Source organism: Myotis lucifugus, unplaced genomic scaffold, assembly GCF_000147115.1.
Source record: "Myotis lucifugus unplaced genomic scaffold, Myoluc2.0 scaffold_49, whole genome shotgun sequence".
NCBI lineage: Eukaryota > Metazoa > Chordata > Mammalia > Chiroptera > Vespertilionidae > Myotis > Myotis lucifugus.
In genome coordinates, this window is record NW_005871097.1 from 1,734,331 (window position 1) to 1,752,617 (window position 18,287).

The following is an 18,287-nucleotide window of genomic DNA, read 5'->3' on the forward strand; positions in this document are numbered from 1 at the left end:
ACCGTATCGGCCCGTAAACTCCCTTCCCTGTCGTGCATGGATTGACTCTAAACAACTCTTCCTCGGCTCCCTGCCACTGTTGCTCTTTCCGGAAGGAAGTTCTGGTTTTAAATTAGCATATTACCCTTTTATTAGTATAGATGGGGCTAAGAGAGGACCCAATAGGCTTTGATTTCAGAAATACTTCAAAAGTGGCTGCTTTTCATTTTGTTGTGTTTTCCTGGAGAAATGCGAGAAAGTACATTTATGTCCAGGAAAGTTCTCAAAGGGGACATAAGCTGAAAACTTTGGAAGCCCTTCAACTTAAATGCAATGTGGTCTCAATCTGACCTGCCAGCAATTGCTGCTGTTCTCTAATCCTACTAATAAAGTGATGCATTTCTTTGGAAAATAAAATATCTTTCTGATAGTATGCCAATTACTATAATCCCTTCTACATTCCCTTACATAACTTGAGACTGTAATTTTACACTTGTTTCTTTATAGCACCCTACCCTTATACAAAATAATTTTTAAAACTACTTCTGTTATATTGGTGGCCTTAGTTAAGTGATAGACAATTCTCTGTGGTAGGTTCTTAGTTTCTTCTATAAACTAGGGTGTATATGAAATCTTACCTTTGTTTTTCAAAAATAAAATTGAATCTTATTCTGAGGTGCTGTCTCATTGAGATTGTTGGAAATTCAATCTCAGCTATTATTGGTAAGTTCACAACCTACCCTCCTCATCCCCTTTCCCCAGCAAATGTCCCCAGGTCTTATGCAGAGCAGAATATTCTGGGAGGACACTCTGGACTTGGGTCCACACAATTTCTGATAAACTCATTGGGCAAGTCCACATGGTCTCTTAGGTACGTGTGGCTCTTCTGTTTTCATGGCCAATAGGGATCAGGATACTTTGCCCCACCCCCTTCCTAAGGTACCACAACATCATTTTCTCCTGGAGGACCTCCTAACCATCCCTTCCCCCATCCCCTGCCAGGGAGTTTGAAGAATACTAGAATCTTAATCTTACAGAGTATTCCTTCTCCATCCCTCTGCACTGACCCATCCTCCCAAACTGCCCACCTTACAAAATTCCTTTAATGAACCTAGAATGGAGGTTGTCATCAGGTTCCCCCAACCCTCCCCCTCCCCTACTAACAGTTATACCACAACAAGTGTAAACCAGGAAGTATGGTCACCCTACACTTGGAAGGTCCTAAGGGATGGAAAAGTAGGGGTTATAAATTTGGACTTGAGGCTCTAGCCAGGTCGCTCAGTTGGTTGGAGCCTTGCCCCCATGTACCAAGCTTAGAGGTTTAATCCCCAGTTGCAGGAGGCAAACCAATGAATGCATGGGTGAGTGGAACAATAGACTGATGTTTCTCTCTCTTTCTCTCTTTCTCCCCTTTCCCTCCCTCCCTCTCCCTTCCTCTTTCTCAAATCAATTTTTTTAAATTAAAAATAAATAAAATTGGACTTCAAAATCTACTTTTGTATCCCATCTGGTAGAGTTCTAAAGGCTTGAACCTACTACTTTTATTACAGCTCAATTATATTTAATACAACTATGTGCTGCCAGGTAAACCTCACTCTAGGAGAGTAGAAGCTACAAAAACTATGTAAGTCAAATTTTTATCTTTAAAGTCCATCTTATGAGTTGGCAGAACAATGATCCTTAAATGGTATGAAATTTGAGGTATCCTGGGAAAATTCCTGGTCCAGAAACCTCTACCCAGAGTCTGTCTTCATGACTGAAATTCAAACCTTAGTCCCAAGTATCAGGAAAAAAAGGAAAGAGTTGGAGAAGAGAGCTCTATGTTCAGAGCTTACTCTATGATGTTTTCTTCATCTAGGTAATTATATTTAATCCTAATAATTCAATATGGTAGGTATTTTTAGCTTCAATGTATAGGTATGGAAACTGAGACCTAGACAACTTTGGTTCCTTGCCAGTCACCCAGTCAGGGAGTGGCAGAAGCAGGATGAAAAGCCAGCTATACCTGTGTGATGTCAGAACTTCATGGTATTTACTAGATCAAGGTGGCTCTCAATTTAGAGATAGTAATGGGCATTCAATAGACATGAGATCTTAATACCTGAAAAAGCCCTAGAGAGGAATGGATAAAGGACTTAAATGTGACAGGAAACCATAAAAATACTAGAGGAATCCAAAGGCAACAAAATCTCAGACATATGCCGAAGCAATTTCTTCACCAATACAGCTCCTAGGGCATTGGAAACTAAAGAGAAAATAAACAAATGGGACTACATCAAAATTAAAAGCTTCTGCACAGCAAAAGAAACCATCAACAAAACAACAAGAAAGCCCACTGCATGGGAGAACATATTTGCCAATGTTATCACCGATAAGGGTTTAATCTCCAACATTTATAGGGAACTCATACAACTTAACAAAAGGAAGATAAACAATCCAATCAAAAAGTGTGCAAAGGACCCAAATAGACACTTTTCAAAAGAGGACATTCAGAAAGCCAAGAGACATATGAAAACATGCTCAAAGTCACTAATCATCCGAGACATGCAAATCAAAACAACAATCATCTCACACCTGTCAGAATGGCTATCATCAACAAATCAACAAACGACAAGTGCTGGAGAGGATGCGGAGAAAAGGGAACACTCATGCACTGCTGGTGGGAATGCAGACTGGTGCAGCCACTATGGAAGACAGTATGGAGTTTCCTCAAAAAGTTAAAAATGGAACTCCCATTTGACCCAGTGATCCCACTTCTAGGAATATATCCCAAGAAACCAGAAACACCAATCAGAAAGGATATATGCATCCCTATGTTCATAGCAGCACAATTTACCATAGCAAAGATCTGGAAACAGCCTAAGTGCCCATCAGCAGATGAATGGATTAGAAAACTGTGGTACATCTACACAATGGAATACTATACTGCTGTAAAAAGGAAGGAATTCTTACCATTTGCAACAGCATGGATGGAACTGGAGAGCATTATGCTAATTGAAATAAGCCAGTCAATGAAAGAAAAATACCACATGATCTCACTCATTTATGGATAATAAGGACCATTATAAACTGATGAACAAAAATAGATACAGAGGCAGAGGAGCCTCAAACAGACTGTCAAACTACAGCAGGAAGGCTGGGGGGGGGGTTGGGGGGCGGGGGGGGGTAAGAGATCAACCGAAGGACTTGTATGCATGCATATAAGCATAACCAAAGGATATAAGACACTGGGGGGTAGGGGAGGGTGGGGAATTGTCAAGAGGGGTAAAAAAAAGGAGACATATATAATACTCTTTGTAATACTTTAAGCAATAAAAAAAAATTTTAAAAACACTACAGTAATTTTTTTTTAAAAAAGCCCTAGAGGGGGTTACCTGCTCGGGCTAATCTCAGGAAAGGAAAATTCTTTAATCTGATCAATTGGTAGTGGCTGCCACAGCTGATCAGTTCTGTTGTCATAGGACAGGTGGTGGTGGAGTGTCTCATTCCTGCCATGTGCTTGCCAATATTTGACTGACAAAAACATCATGTTCCCTTGCTCTTGGCTAGAATCATATCCCCTCATTATGCTAACACTATCTCATGTTGATCGAAACGTCTTATTGACTTGACTATTTATTGATACCATGAGAAAGATGCCTTAGACTTAGGGTGGCCTTAAAATTTATTGCAACTGGTATACTTTTGAGGGTAAAGGGAGGTGCTATTAACACTTACACCAAGACAACAGGTATAAATCAAGAAGTATGATCCTCTCTGGGTGAAGTTGGGGATGAGGCTATGCAAAATCACTACAGAATTAGCAAAAAGGTTGTAAAAAAGGTTTTATCCAGTTTTGTCTTAGGCTTGCCCACTTTGCTCTTAAAATCTCTTAGGATTCAATTAACATTGAGTTAAGTACTTACTACATCTTAATTGCTGGGGATCCTGGGGTTATATCAGGGAACTAGAGAAGCAGGGGAAGATAGTACACAAACAGTACCACAGTTCGTTATTTAATTTTAGTAACTGTTATGAAGGATATATACAAGGGCTTCGGAGCATATAAAAGGGGAATTGATCTACCCTGCACATTGTGGAAGGCTTTGCAAGTGGGTCTATTTAAGCTGAAATTAAAAGGGTGAGAAGTTAGCAACAATATTATCATTCATATGTGTATAATGGTATAAGTGCTCCAAAAACTCAAAGTGAATAGGTGTCACACTTTTATCTATATCAGATTAAATTCCAGCTCTGGACTCCACTTGCCTAGATTGGTTAGAAATTGGTTATCAGTCCTGAGGGGTACGGGTTTCTGTTTTTTACTAGGACCATATCATCTGGCTCCAGAACTGCTATCGGGCCTCATGCCCATATGGTACCCCTAAGCCTCTGGTCTGGGGACTTGGCTGGTACAGGAGGAAGACAACTCCAGTCATTCTACAAAGCCCAGCGGAAGTAGCCTTTCACATAGGTGGGACAGCTTTACAGAACCCACACAACCACTTCCCTCAGAGGTTTTATACATGCCCCTGCTCTGTTTCTGTTGTTTTTAATATGATTACTTAGGCTTAAAAATATTTCCAAAAATATTACCCTGAGCCATTTGGAGTATTATAAGGGAACTCATATCAATTCAGAAATCAAGTGCTGTATGATTCCACCTATATTAGATACCTAGAGTAGTCAATTCATAGAGATAGAAAGTAGAAGGGGCTAGGGGAGGGGGGAATGTAAAGTTAGTGTTAATATGTAAATAATTTCAGTTTGGGATGATTAAAAGTTTGGGAAATTCATGGTAGTGATTTTGGTGATGGTTACACAACAATGTGAATTAATACCACTGAACTGTACACTTAAAATTAGTTAAAGTGGTAAATGTATACTTTAGCATAATATTAATTAGAGATTTTAATTTTTAAAAATAAGGATTTTTTCACTATTAGAAATGATATGAAATGCCAACATTTCCTTATATTCCCACTTTTATCATGAATTAAAAAATTTCCCATGTAGATCTAGTCAGTATGGCTCTGTTGGCTAAAGTGTCATCCAGTGCACCAGAAGGTCTGGGGTTTGATTCTAGTCAGGGCACATACCTAGGCTATAGGTTTAATCCCCAGTTGGGACACATATGGGAGGCAAGCAAAGGTCTCTCTCTCTCCCTCTCCCCGTCTCTCTCCCTCCCTCTTTAAAATCAATTTTTTTAAAAACATTTCCCATATATAGAAGTTACCCATTTAGTTCTTTACCATACAATCATAGATTTTCTGAAATTTGTACCAATCTTTTCAGAGTTACAACCACGAAAACACAAATGAATACAAAATAATAAATTAAAAAAGAGGTATATATCCTCTTATAAATCTATGAGACAAGATTCATGTAAACTGCCTTCTTACTTTGTTTCTCTCTATGTGATGGAGTAAATTCAGATCTGTGGACTCTGATATGCCACCATGCATGATCAGGATTTCATCATCAATGATTGTACCGAGTGGTAGCCAGGCAAAAACTTCTTCCAAGACTTGTAGGATTTTTTTCCCATGTATCTGTAAGTAAGAGCTTGAATAAGACTCATTTCTCTGATGGGTTCAAGTTTATTGAATAGTCTCAATGGATAGACAAAAAGCAAAACAGTTTTCATGCCACCTAAAGGAAGTCAGCACAGAGTCACTAACCCACTAGCATCCATCAACCATGTCTTTTTATTCTGTATTTTTGAGACTGTCCCTTCCAGGGCTAGCTAATTCTCAGAGATAGTAAATGACTTGCCTATCATGGGCAAGCCAACCAATCAAAAGCCCACACCCCCAACCACCTCCTTTATGGGGCTGAAATTACTCAAACTAGCCAATCCTAATTCTGTTTGCACTGCTTTCCCCATTCCTTCCCGGGAAAAATACAATAAACACACTCTCTCTCTCATTCCCTCTGCCTTCTGCCTAACCTTGGTGCTTCCCCACGTGGCCCCCCAGTGTGATGTGCTGCGCCTCCTGTTTCCTGATAACTTATTAAAAGCCTTTCCTTTAGTACAGCTATGTTCTTGTTTGCATGTTTTACCACACCTGAGTAAAACAAATCCCAGGTACCTTTAAAACAATGGAATATGTTTGTATCTATGCTGAAATGTACAAAAGTCACATTGGAAAAGCTTGCTTTAGTCCAGGAAGAAAATTAAGCCTCTGCCATGGCTAGGGCTTCCTTCTGTGCTTTTATTCATATAGATTCTGACTAGTTCACCCATCACCCTTCCTGAAGGCTCTTTTTTTTTTACTTCTATGTGTAGACAGCAAAGAGAATTTTTTTTAAAGTATGAGTCTTACCTTATATTTGCTCAAGACTTCTTTTGTGAAGCCATACCTGGAAAAAAGGGGGGGAGGATTAAAACTATTTAATTAAATGTTGATAACTCCTACTTATGTGAGCCATGCAAAAAAAGGAAGGCCTTGACATCTCACTATCACCAATGTCAGCAACTTAAGAAACTAGTCTTTAGTTGGAACTGATTATTATTTACCCAAGTGTTTGCTAGGCATGATGGGAAAGAACAAAAGCAGCCAAAACTTTTATCCCTATACTCAAGGAGCTTGTAGTATAGTTGGGGAAAGAAGATACATTTTTGTGAAACAATCACAAGCAACTTTAAAAATATGTGGTAAGCATAGTTTGTGTTAATGCTTCAAGTACTCAGAGAAGAGTGCCATGGCAGCTGGGGAAAGCTGTGTGGGAGAATGCTTTTAGTTACATAGAATTTCTCAGACCACCTATATCTTACAGTAAATGAATGATATGGAGAGAAAAAAAGACTGAAGAAAGACTAAGAAAAACCTAGAAGATAAACAAGTTGGCTCTTTATAGTCTCTCGGATATACTTCATATTATGTATTAAAGGTTTTAATAGAAAGTGTCAGGAATTTTAGAGCCTGAATTAACAGTCACTAAGGGAGATTTAATGATGGGAATTTTCTTCAATTACTTTTCCTTGCCTTAGCATAATAGTATACATATACTCTTAGTACCCAACACAGTGAAGTTGGATCACAACATACTCCAGGTTTCTATGCAAATAATATGTCAGTCTTCTATAGTATAACATGTTGTTTTCTGAGATTATTTCAGTCTTGTACTCACCAAAGGTTTCCATGTTCTTAACTCTAATGAACACTTGGCAGTCCCCATCTTTCTTGCTTTTTCTGAAACACTAAATACAGTTGACTACATAGTCCTGGAAAACGTTTTTTCTCTTGGATTGTGTGAAAGTAAACTCTCCTGGTTTTCCTCCTACCTTTCTAGCTATTGGGAATCTCCTTTGCAAGTTCTCCTCTATCTTGCCTTAAACATTGGGAGTTCCTTCAGATTCTGCCCCTTCACTTTCTCCCTTGGCAATGTCATTCTTGTCCAAGGTTTCAGTTACTATTTACATGCCAATACTACAGGACAATATTCCAGCCCACACTTCATTTCTGAGCTCTGGACATGTATACTCAACTTCCTACTCAAAGCATCTCAGATTAGCTTTCCCCAAACTGAACTCATCATTCTCTCTCATCCCAACTTTCTCCTCTTCATGTTCCCAATATCGGTAAATGATATGTACCCCCAAACTCAAGGCAAGAACCTAGAGTCCACCCTTGATTATCTCCTCTTTCAAGTCCCTCATACCCACCAAGCATTAAATCATCATTCCCAGAACTCCTCTTGATTTTATCTACTCCTTTGCATCTCCATCCCCACCACCCTAGTGTAAGTGAGAATCCATCATGTACTCTTCAACTACTTAATTGACCTCTTCATATATACAGGTACTCTTGCCCGTCTCCAAATTTACTCTTCCTGCTATATTTAAAAACACAAATTTATGATAATCTCCAATGAATTTCTGTTGTCCCTAAAAGAAAATCCAAATTCCTTTGCATGATCCAACCATTTATGTCTCCAACTCTATCAGACACCATCCTGTCCATCAGTCTATGCTCCTACCCCCCTAAACTTCTTTCAAGTCTAAAAAGTCTTAAGTTCTGCATAAGTTGTCCCCTCACTGTGAAACACCATGGCCTTTTCTTGATTTCCTAATTCATTCTTCAGGGCTCAGACTAACACCATACTTCTGTGAGAGAACCTCTGTCACCTCTCAGCCAGATTGGATTCCCCACTTTACAAACTCACCACACTTGAAAATCCTGCTCAATATGTGTCTTGCCTGCTAGATGTAAACTCTATGAGGGTAGGGACCATGTCTCTTTCATTAAACATTGCAGCATTGGATAAATATGATTGGCTAAATTAATAAATGAAAGGATAAATGGCATGCCCAAATAAAAGTATTGAGCTATATTACATATTAATGGGCCTCTGATTTTTTTCTTGTCTTGGAATTTTTTTTTCATAGTCTCAGCATTTGCTTCCATACCTAAGAATTAGAATTTAAACTCTGTACTCTGGTCAGGTGCCAAAACTGCCCAAAAGACAAAACTAATAAGTTGCTGAGCATTGATCAAGGCACCCAAAAGCCCAGGACCAAAAACATAAAACACGCCATGTCTTCTACTCCCCTAGGGAAAACTGGTTCCTGTTTTTCATAAAACAAGAAACAAAAAAAGAAAAAGAAAAGGAGGAGGAAGAGGAGAGGAAGTAGAAGAGGAGGAGGGAGGGGGAATAAGAAGAAAGAAGGGAAAAGGGAACATCTACCACCCATTGGGCCTTTTAGCATAAACTGGTAAACCATTTAACCAATCTGTATTCTTCAAATTTCCAGTGAGTCAGATAGTTGAAATGGTATGTTACAGCTGTTCTCAAATATGTTTATGAACAACTGTGCCAAAAGCAATTATCATGTCATAAAAAATATCAGTGAAAAATACAGTCCTAGTTTCTGAAATAACACATGACACAAGCCAAAAGGGTAGCAACAGAATGATTCCATCTAAGCCTGCTCAAGGACACCTCCAAACCTGGCCTAACACATCTACCCTGCACATGATATGGACTGTGAAGGGTGGGCCTGGGAGGATAAGAACATAACAGAAGGGAGAAGGAAGAACAGAGGTAGAAAAAAAGACTGAAAGAGGACTTCAGAATAATGCATACGCACTCAGTAGAAGACTGGGGCTTGTAAACAGGGATAAGAATTGAGATTCCCCTCATCCCTGCTTCTCTACACTCACCTCTAACTCTTTGCTAGGAACTAAATATGATGGAATTTTATAAAATGGGAAACAAAAGAGGAAATATAAAGGCCTAGGTTACCTCATATTCATCAAAAAATCTTCATGGTTTCCTCTGTTCAAGCACAGGTCATCGCCAAAGAGAAGAAAACTCACAAACAGGATCATTAAGATCTCAATGGAATATTTTCCTCGATCTACAAAATCACCATTAAAAACATATGGGTTATACCCTGAGGGGAGGCCATTCTGTGGAAGGAAGAGAGGGGAAAAACAAGCAGTTACAAAAATATACTTTTAAAATAAGGCTTTGTACTTAATGTCCCTGTGAACATGGAGAAAAGAAGCTGAGTCGGTTCTTTCATTTGGGAAAATTTTCTCAGTTGCTTGAGTCAGTTTCACTCTTCTAGGGCAGGCATCTCCTGCAAGGGACCTTGAAAGTGAAGAATTAGCTTGGGGCAGGAAGATATCAGGGGATGGGGATTGCTCATTCTATCCACCATCTACTATGAGTTTTCTCTAAAAGGAGCTGATATTTGTCCTATAAATAATGGCGACTCTCTTCCTTTTCCCTGTAAAAGATGGAAACTTCTAAGGGTCCCTGTGTTTAACTTCTCTGGGCTTTATGTGATTGCCTCAAATTGCAAAAGGAGAATGACACTATATCCCCACCCCCACCCCCAGATCAAATGACAATGGATACGAAAGTGACCAGGAATGTGTAAGGCACCGATAATTGTATGTAAGGCTAATACACCAGTACACTCTGATACAATCACACTAAGTATTGATAGCCAGTGTGTGTTCTCACTGCTCACTGACCAGACCATATTAATTGTTAAATATTTTGATTATCACTCCTGGGTATGAGATAATACCTTTAAACACAGTGTTAGCATGAAAAATAACTGGGATCAGGAAAATATACTCGAAAACAAGTATTCACAAAGATATATGCACCCCTATGTTCACTGCAGCATTATTCATGGTGGCCAAGACACGGAAACAACCAAAGTGTCCTGTGACAGAGGACCGGATAAAGAAGATGTGGTACATATACACAATGGAATACTACTCATGGATGGACCTTGAGAATATTATGCTAAGTGAAATAAGTCAGTCAGAAAAAGCTAAGAACCATATGATTTCACTCATATGTGGGACATAAAACTGAAATCCATGAGCACAAACAGCAGTGTGGTGGTTGCTGGAGGAAAGGTGATGGGGGGTGAAGAGGGTCCTAATATATGGTAACGGGAGTTTTGATTTCGGGTGATGTGCACACAGTACAATATACAGATCTTGTAACATAGAAACCCACACCTGAAACCTTTCATATTAACCAATGTCACCCCAATAAATTTAATTTTTAAAAAAAGTTAATTCTTGACATTAAAATTTAAAATACCAATCAGAGCTAAGTAAAAGAAAGAATGGTTGGAAAATACATTATTGACCATAAAGAGCAAGCAGACAAAAAATCTTTCACACAGAACAAAAAGGACCATTGGCTCCTAACTGCTTGCCTGCCTGCCTGCCTGATCGTCCCTGACCACTCTGCCTGCCTGCCTGATCACCCCTAACTGCTCGCCTGCCTGCCTGATTATCCCTAACTGCCTCTGCCTCAGCCCCTGCCGCCGTGGCTTCATCCAGAAGGATGTCCAGAATGATGTCCAGAAGGTCATTTGGCTATCCGGTCTAATTAGCATTTTAGGCTTTTATTATTATAGATATTTGGATGGTAAACATGTTTTCAACTGTGATGACAAATTTTCTTGTATTAGAACTATTAGACATATTACTTTATATAATCTGAGTCAAAAAATGCTTTAGTTTTAGAATAATACAGGAACTGGAAGATAGATAAGAGGATGAGGAGCTAAGTCTCCTGAGACATAAGTCTCTAGAACATTTAGGCTTCGAATTACTGAGATTTCTCTGGGTTTCCTTCAAAGAAGCAAAACCTGCTGCTATACCCCATCCTTCACTCAGTTCCAGCAGACCAAACTCTCTAGCTTATTCTGCAGCTGATATACAATAAACCATCTATGACATGGAAATGAATTTGACAAATATAGAAAACTCAGGGTAACCACAATTCAGATGACCTGCAGGGGGAAAAACAGCAGACTACAATTACTTACTTTGAGTAGAGACAAAAACAAGATATTTCCCTATATTGTCACCTGTTGTCTACTGGAGCATTTTAAAATAGACATCGAGAAGGTATCCCAACTTATGTGGACATTTTTGTGCACATCATATAATAATTTCTGTACCTCAACTCCACAATATTTTAATTTTATATCTTTTGAGAACCCTATTTTAGAGATCTGTTCTTTTGATTGCAACACACTGCTTTAATCTCAAAAGGAAAGGAATTGACTACTGTGGCAGTGTGAAGCATATCAGGATAGAGAAAAATAGAAAATATTTAATGAACTTCTCAACTGGAAAATCACAGGCATGGGGGGTGGAGGATGGTAGGAAGAGAGAAAGAAAACAAACAAACACCAAGATGGCAAGGCTTCCAATGGACAGCGTCGGTATGACACCCACAGGGTTAAGAGTTAATTAGCTTCTCTGTGTCCATGTGCATCCCTTTTTCAGCTTCAGGAGGTCTCCATTCACAGCATGAATTTAACAAAATAATTTGCCAATACTTGATCTAAAATTTCAAGCTTTGTTTCCAGTGAGGAAAAATGTCTTGCAATGTTAGCAAGGCTAACTAAAGCTCTGAAAGAAGTATTTCAAATTGGTCACTCTAATTAAGCAAAAGTGGCTGATTTAAATTAACTTGTTCAGAAAATAAAATCTAAAAATATGACCTAACCAATGCTATGTAAATTGGTTCAGTTGATGATATTGGAGCCATATAAAGTCGAGATGCCTTTGAACACAGGCCTGTCATGGGTAACAGTGTGGTGCCCAGAGGAAAAAATTCTTTTCAAACCCAGATAGGATTATGACCTGAAAATGTCTGGTTTAGTGAAAAGGTGCTAAATGATATAATTTTTAAGGACAACCAAATATTGTTTTAGTTTTTTTATTGTTGTTAATCCTCACCCGAGGATATTTTTCCATTGATTTTTAGAGAGAATGGGAGGGAGGGAGAGAAACATCGATGTGAGAGAGACACATTGATTGGTTGCCTCCCACACACACCCCAATCGAGCCTGCAACGGAGGTATGTGCCCCTGACTGGAATCAAACCCAGGACCTTTCAGTACATGGGCCAACACTCTATCCACTGAGCCAAACCAGCTAGGACAAGGACAACCAAATTTTAAAGAAACCAAAATCTTAAAACAAACAATCAAGAACAATCATTAGTGTGAATCTCATCATTTATTGCAATGCATCACAAAAAATATCTATAATAATAAAAGCATAATATGCTAATTAGACTGAACGACCTTCCGGACGACCATGCTATGACACACTGGCGCCAGGCCAGCCAAGGCGGGTGCAATGCGATTTGTCAGGGGTTCGGGCATTGCCCCATGATTGCCTCGCAGAGGCCACTAATCGGCGGGCTGTGGCTGGTGGGCAGGAAGCCTGGGTGCCAGGTGCCAGAGGGAAGCCGGTGCCGGCAGCTGGGGTAAGGAAGGCCTACTCTTGCACAAATTTCATGCATCGGGCCTCTAGTCTATATACATAAAAGGCTAAGTGACCGACCATCCACCTGTCCGTCCGTCCCATGACTGGTACATATGACGCACACTGGCAACTTAAAAATAAACATTGACTCACGCATGCTCAATACATATAAAGCTCTCGCTGGTGCCAAGCATACGCGTGCGTTTCGATCTGCCATTGTTGATCATGAATTTGGTTGTTTTTTGGTTGACATTCTGAAGCTAAAAGAAAGCAGTGTCGTCAACAGAATATATCTGAAGACCAACTATTGGCACAACGTACCTCTGAAGCTGAAAGAAGCCAGCGTCGTCGACAGAATGTATTAAGAGTGTTTTTACTGTTAATGTGGTATATAGGGAGATATTGGAATAAGTTTAATCAATTTATCAGTCATTGTTTTTATCAATTAACTTGTTCAGAGAAACAAGTTATATCATGTTTTTATATCATGTTTTTGTTGTTTTTACATCATGTCTTTTGCTTTTACATCATGTCATTGTTGTTATATATATTCATATATTATTTTTCATATACATTTTACTAGTTCTCTTTCATCTCTGACACTTCTATTATAGAGAAAGGGTGAATAGCAATATTAAAATATTTCTTCTAATTAACTTCCTTTCAATGTGCACAAATCTGGGCACTGGGCCACTAGTATACGAATAAAATCTTTTCCAATCCTCCAAAACTTTCCTTCATGATTTAGGCAATTACTAAAATTATTTGATTGTCTTAAATGTCACCTCCTCCAGGAAGTCTCCCATGAGATTAGGTACCACTCCAATGTGCTCCCTTGGAGTCTCATGTTTATCCCAATTATAACTCATCCCACCCTGAACTGTCCTGTTGTTTGATTAATTGACCTTCCTTCACTAAACTGATGTCTTTGGAGCCAAAACCTGTGTTTCAGTCAGACTGTATCACCAACCCTTAGCAGAATACCTCATTCCTAATAGGCGTTTAATACATATACATAAAATGAATGAACTTCATATTCATCTATGTATCATTCCACACTTTATATAGTAACTTGAACACTAGGGATCAGATAGAAGTTTACTGAATAAATAAATTAGTAGACAGATTCAATTTAACATATGTTTGAATAACAATAGAAGTCTTAAACTAAACCAACCACTTGAATAAAAAGAGTAATATGACTTGGCTGGTGTGGATCACTGGTTGAGTGTGTATCTATGAACACAGTTTGATTCCTGGTCAGGGCACATACCCGGGTTGTGGGCTCAATCCTCAGTAGGGGGCATGCAGGAGGCAGCTGATTAATGATTCTCTCTCATCATTGATGTTTCTCTCTCTCTCTCCCTTCCTCTCTGAAATTTTATATATATATATCCATATCCTATATAATAAAGAGGTAATATGCAAACTGACCCTCCGTCATGCCATCACAAGATGGCTGCGCCCACAGCGGAGGCAGGGTTTCCATAATGAGCCATAACGAGTGATCAGCAGGGACCTGAGGCTGCGTTGCACCAGGCTGGGGTGGGGGACCTGAGGCTGTGCTCCCCTAGCCAATGGGGCTTGACAGGGAACTTCAGGCTGCACCCCCAACCCGGGCCGGGGCACCTGAGGCCTCACCCCCAGCCCCGGGCTGGGGGACCTCAGGCCATGGCCCCTGCTCCAGCGCCAGGCCAGGGGAGCACAGACCGCGTTCCCCACTCTGGCACTGGGCCAGGGGACCTGAGGGTGCACTGGGGGAACTGAGGCTGTGCCCCCCCCCACCTGGCACCAGGCTGGGGGACCTGAGGCTGCGCCCCCGACCCAGCGGGGCTTGATGGGGGACCTGAGGCTGCACCCCCTGCCCGGGGACCTGAGGCTGTGCCCTCCACCCGGCGGGGCTTGATGGGGGTAGGGCAGGCTGGGTCTGGATCTCACCCAATGGGGGTGGGGCTAGCCGGGTCTGGGTCTCGCATGATTTCGAGGTGCACGCAGGTGGACAGGGACTTGACTCTGGGTCCCGTGGCATGCCCCAGACTCTGACAGGAGGACGATTTTCATATACATTTTACTAATTTTCTTTCATCTCTGACAAATAGCAATATTAAAATATTTCCTCTAATTAATTCCCTTTTAATGTGCACAGATTTTGTGCACCAGGCCACTAGAGTGTGTGTGTGTGTGTGTGTGTGTGTGTGTGTGTGTATTTTAAAGTAATGTGATGAGGCATCTCAGGGGAACCCTACATTACAACTCTTGCTCTCAGGCTATGCCCTTGTTTGGCCTTGGGCAGGACCCAGTCCTGCAGCCTACTCATCCTATCTATATATATAAAAGCCTAAGCGACTGGCTGACCAGCCAGTAGCTATGATACGCACTGACCACCAGAGGGCAGATGCTCAACACAGGAACTGCCGAGCTGTGGTCACTTGACAGCAATGGTTCTCGGGTGACACACCTGGAACCAGAGAGGAGGGAGCCCGATTCCAGAATGTGTCACCTGAGAACTGCCCTCTCACAATCTGGGACCCCTTGGGGGATGTCACAGAGCCAGTTTGGGCCTGATCCCCACAAGCCAGGCCGAGGGACCCCACCAGTGCACGGCACTGGGCCTCTAGCACTGTCTAAAAGAACTGACAAAGAAGAAATTGTCTGGCAAAACACCAACTGAAAGATAACATTTTTCCTGATTTCAAAGCCTGAGGTTTTCCTGGTTTCTACTTTGGGTTGATAGAGAAGAATCAGTTAGTGGGAGCATAATATAAACATGGACATTTATAGCTCCAAGAATCTCCAAGAGGATGTAGTTTGCCAAACTATCCCCTATCATTCAAGTTCAATCGGAACTTGAATAAACTAAAAATAAGTTTCATGAATAAAATTAAGATAGGTTGATAATGTTAAATAAGGATCAGTTAAAGCATAGTCTCTAACTTCTTCTAAACAGAAGACAGCTAGCCCATGGATTACAGTGAGGCAGCTCAATCCTATGTGCTCCTATGAATGAACCAGAGGAAAGCCCCACATGCAGGGCATTGCCAGTAATCAGGATTGAACATGCTGTGGATGCATTGAATATCACAGTGAGAATCAGCACCATCACAGAAACTCTACCATTTCCTGAAGCAATCAAGCGATTGCTTGGGTTGTAGCACCTGTTGTAATCCTTTCACAGGCGACCTTTGTATTGGATGCCAAAAGAGAAATCCAACCCTCCCCACCTTTTTCCTCATTTTAAGATGTTCTTCCTTTCTTCCTCATCTACTTTCCCTGCCCATTACTCTTATCTCAACAAATCTTTATTTTTTTAATGTTCACTAAGGCCCAATAATGATACTTACTCATACTGTAAGCATTGCTGAAATGAATTTTCCAGATCACTGAAGCATACTCCTTTAAAAGCTGGACTACATTTTAAAATTATTTGAATCACTTTGGCTAGAAATTTTTAAAATGTGCATTTGTTTCTTTACTCCTTAACAAAGTACACACTGTAGAACTTGAAACCTTCTTGACCATGCAGACACATCAAACTAAGCATGCCCTTAGGCCCTCTGAGAATTACAGAATGCTCTTCCCAATCTATACACACAGCCCCCGATCCCTGAAGATTACTACTTCATTGCCCGCCTCATTTTTAGAGTTCTAGATCTCCTCTTACTGTCAGGAACAGCTTTACTTTTCTTCACTGTCACTGAATCTCACTTTCACCTTTCCCCTCCCACTCCCTAATCTGTTGGGGGGTGGAGGAGCCAGACTGGCAAACTTGCAGAAAACGTGTCACATAAGGTTTTACGGATATATGTTCACTGGTCTTTGAGTAAGGGCCTAGGACCTCTCCTGTGAGTAAGGTGCACTGGACAAGAATTTCAAGAGCTCAGAGACCCTTTTTACTTAATTCTGGGTTTCTGTGGAAGTGATAAGTAGATGGGAGTTTGACCTCGAGGTACAAAAATCACTGTCATTTGTATTCATGTATAAACATTGTTTTCAGAACAGTTTGTATTCATGATTTTAGGAAGCACTATAGCCTATACTCTGCCATCTATCATCATTCCTCATTTAAACTTTGGATTAAAAAATGAGAAAGAAAAAGGCAAAATCCTGACTTTTATAAGTTAGTGATCATCAAATAGCATAGCTTTCTGAGACATCTCTGTCCTGCCCTTTTCTTTCTCAGCCTTTAATTTAGGACTCTCATTGCCCAGAAGCTAAGAGACTCACATCATCATAAGCACACCAGGTCATTCTCCCTCCTCAGACACCATTAATTACACCATCATTTCAATTTCTTAAAGTGGAACCTTGCTGTCATCAAGGCCTCTTCCCGCAATTTCCCCTTTTAAATCAGGCAATTTCAAGATTCTGGTGCATGTGTTTTTTCCATGTCTAAGGTGCATTTTACCTGCTTCTCATTAAAGCCTTTAAAATGCTAATTCATGGCTCTTGCAGACTTCTGCTTTCCAAACAAGCCTCTCACCTCCTTCTACCCAAATCCATCCCAAATAATAGTGCCCACTCTTTCATCACTGGGCTCTCAATCTCTACTTCGTGAACACTCTCATTGGTTAATTCTCAAAATATTTCTTGCTCTCATGTGAAAGCTATATTTTCATCTTTAGTTCTTTTTATAGTACTTCTTACCACCTACCTCCTCCTGTTCAATTTTTACATTAGCACCTTCCAGTTTTACTAGTATATATCCCATATAGTTTACCAATGGCATTAAAGCAATATGTTGGAATTCTCTCTTTTCTCAAGTCTACTCCAGAGGCCTTTCCCTGATCACACCTTAGTATCTTCAACTACCACTCAAGAAATTTTCTTTTCAAAATGCCTTGGAAGTCACTTTCCCCATTTAATTTACTCAACTATTTTCCCTTTTATGTATTTCCCCAAACTTCCAGAGCAATCATTACCAGATTTTCTTCTGTGGTTATTCCACACACACCTCTGCCCCTCCTCCTTCCTCACATTATAACTGTCAACAATACCAGGTCTGAACTTCTGAACATTTATATGGTGCTATATAGAGTTCCACAAATTCCATTCCCCAAACTGTGCAATTCCTTGGTGTCCTCTCACCATTCTATCATTTCTATCTCTATCATAGCTTTCTGGTTTGGACAGTAGAATCCCCATTTCATAGTAAATAAACTCCCTTCTGCCTTCAACTCATTCAGAAAGACTTCCCTCTGGAAATCTGGGCCTGTCTTAAAGACACTGCTGTACTCCTGGCTCCTGCAGACCTCCAGGAGGAAAGGATCTATCCTTCCACAGGATGGACACCTCAGAGTCAGGAGTGGGGGAGGGTCTACTTACTCCTCAGAGCCACTCAAACACCAACCCAGCTTTTTATGTTGCCAGCATCAGGTAAAAGCTTCTACTCTTCCTTCAAGGCCCATGACCTGTGGCTCCACTTCCTTCCCCTGCTCCCAATCTCTTAGTCCTGTCACAAACTCACTTAATACGCCTGCTTTCCACATGCTTGACCTCCTCATGGCCACTATTCTCTTTTACTTACTTCAGTTTCCCACTTTCTGGACCTCACCTTGGACCCAT

At 40.5% G+C, this 18,287-nt stretch overlaps 1 protein-coding gene across 1 annotated transcript in view; it reads right to left on the reverse strand.

The window, feature by feature from the left end:
• Positions 1-18,287, reverse strand: part of PPEF1 (protein phosphatase with EF-hand domain 1) — a 56,882-nt gene that overhangs the window by 18,489 nt on the left and 20,106 nt on the right. Inside the window, exons 6-8 of the mRNA XM_014455677.2 lie at positions 9,208-9,374; positions 6,285-6,321; positions 5,361-5,510 (exon numbers count right to left, since the gene is read on the reverse strand). Of these exons, the coding sequence (XP_014311163.2) occupies positions 5,361-5,510; positions 6,285-6,321; positions 9,208-9,374 (354 nt within the window). The remainder of the gene's footprint in view (positions 1-5,360; positions 5,511-6,284; positions 6,322-9,207; positions 9,375-18,287) is intronic.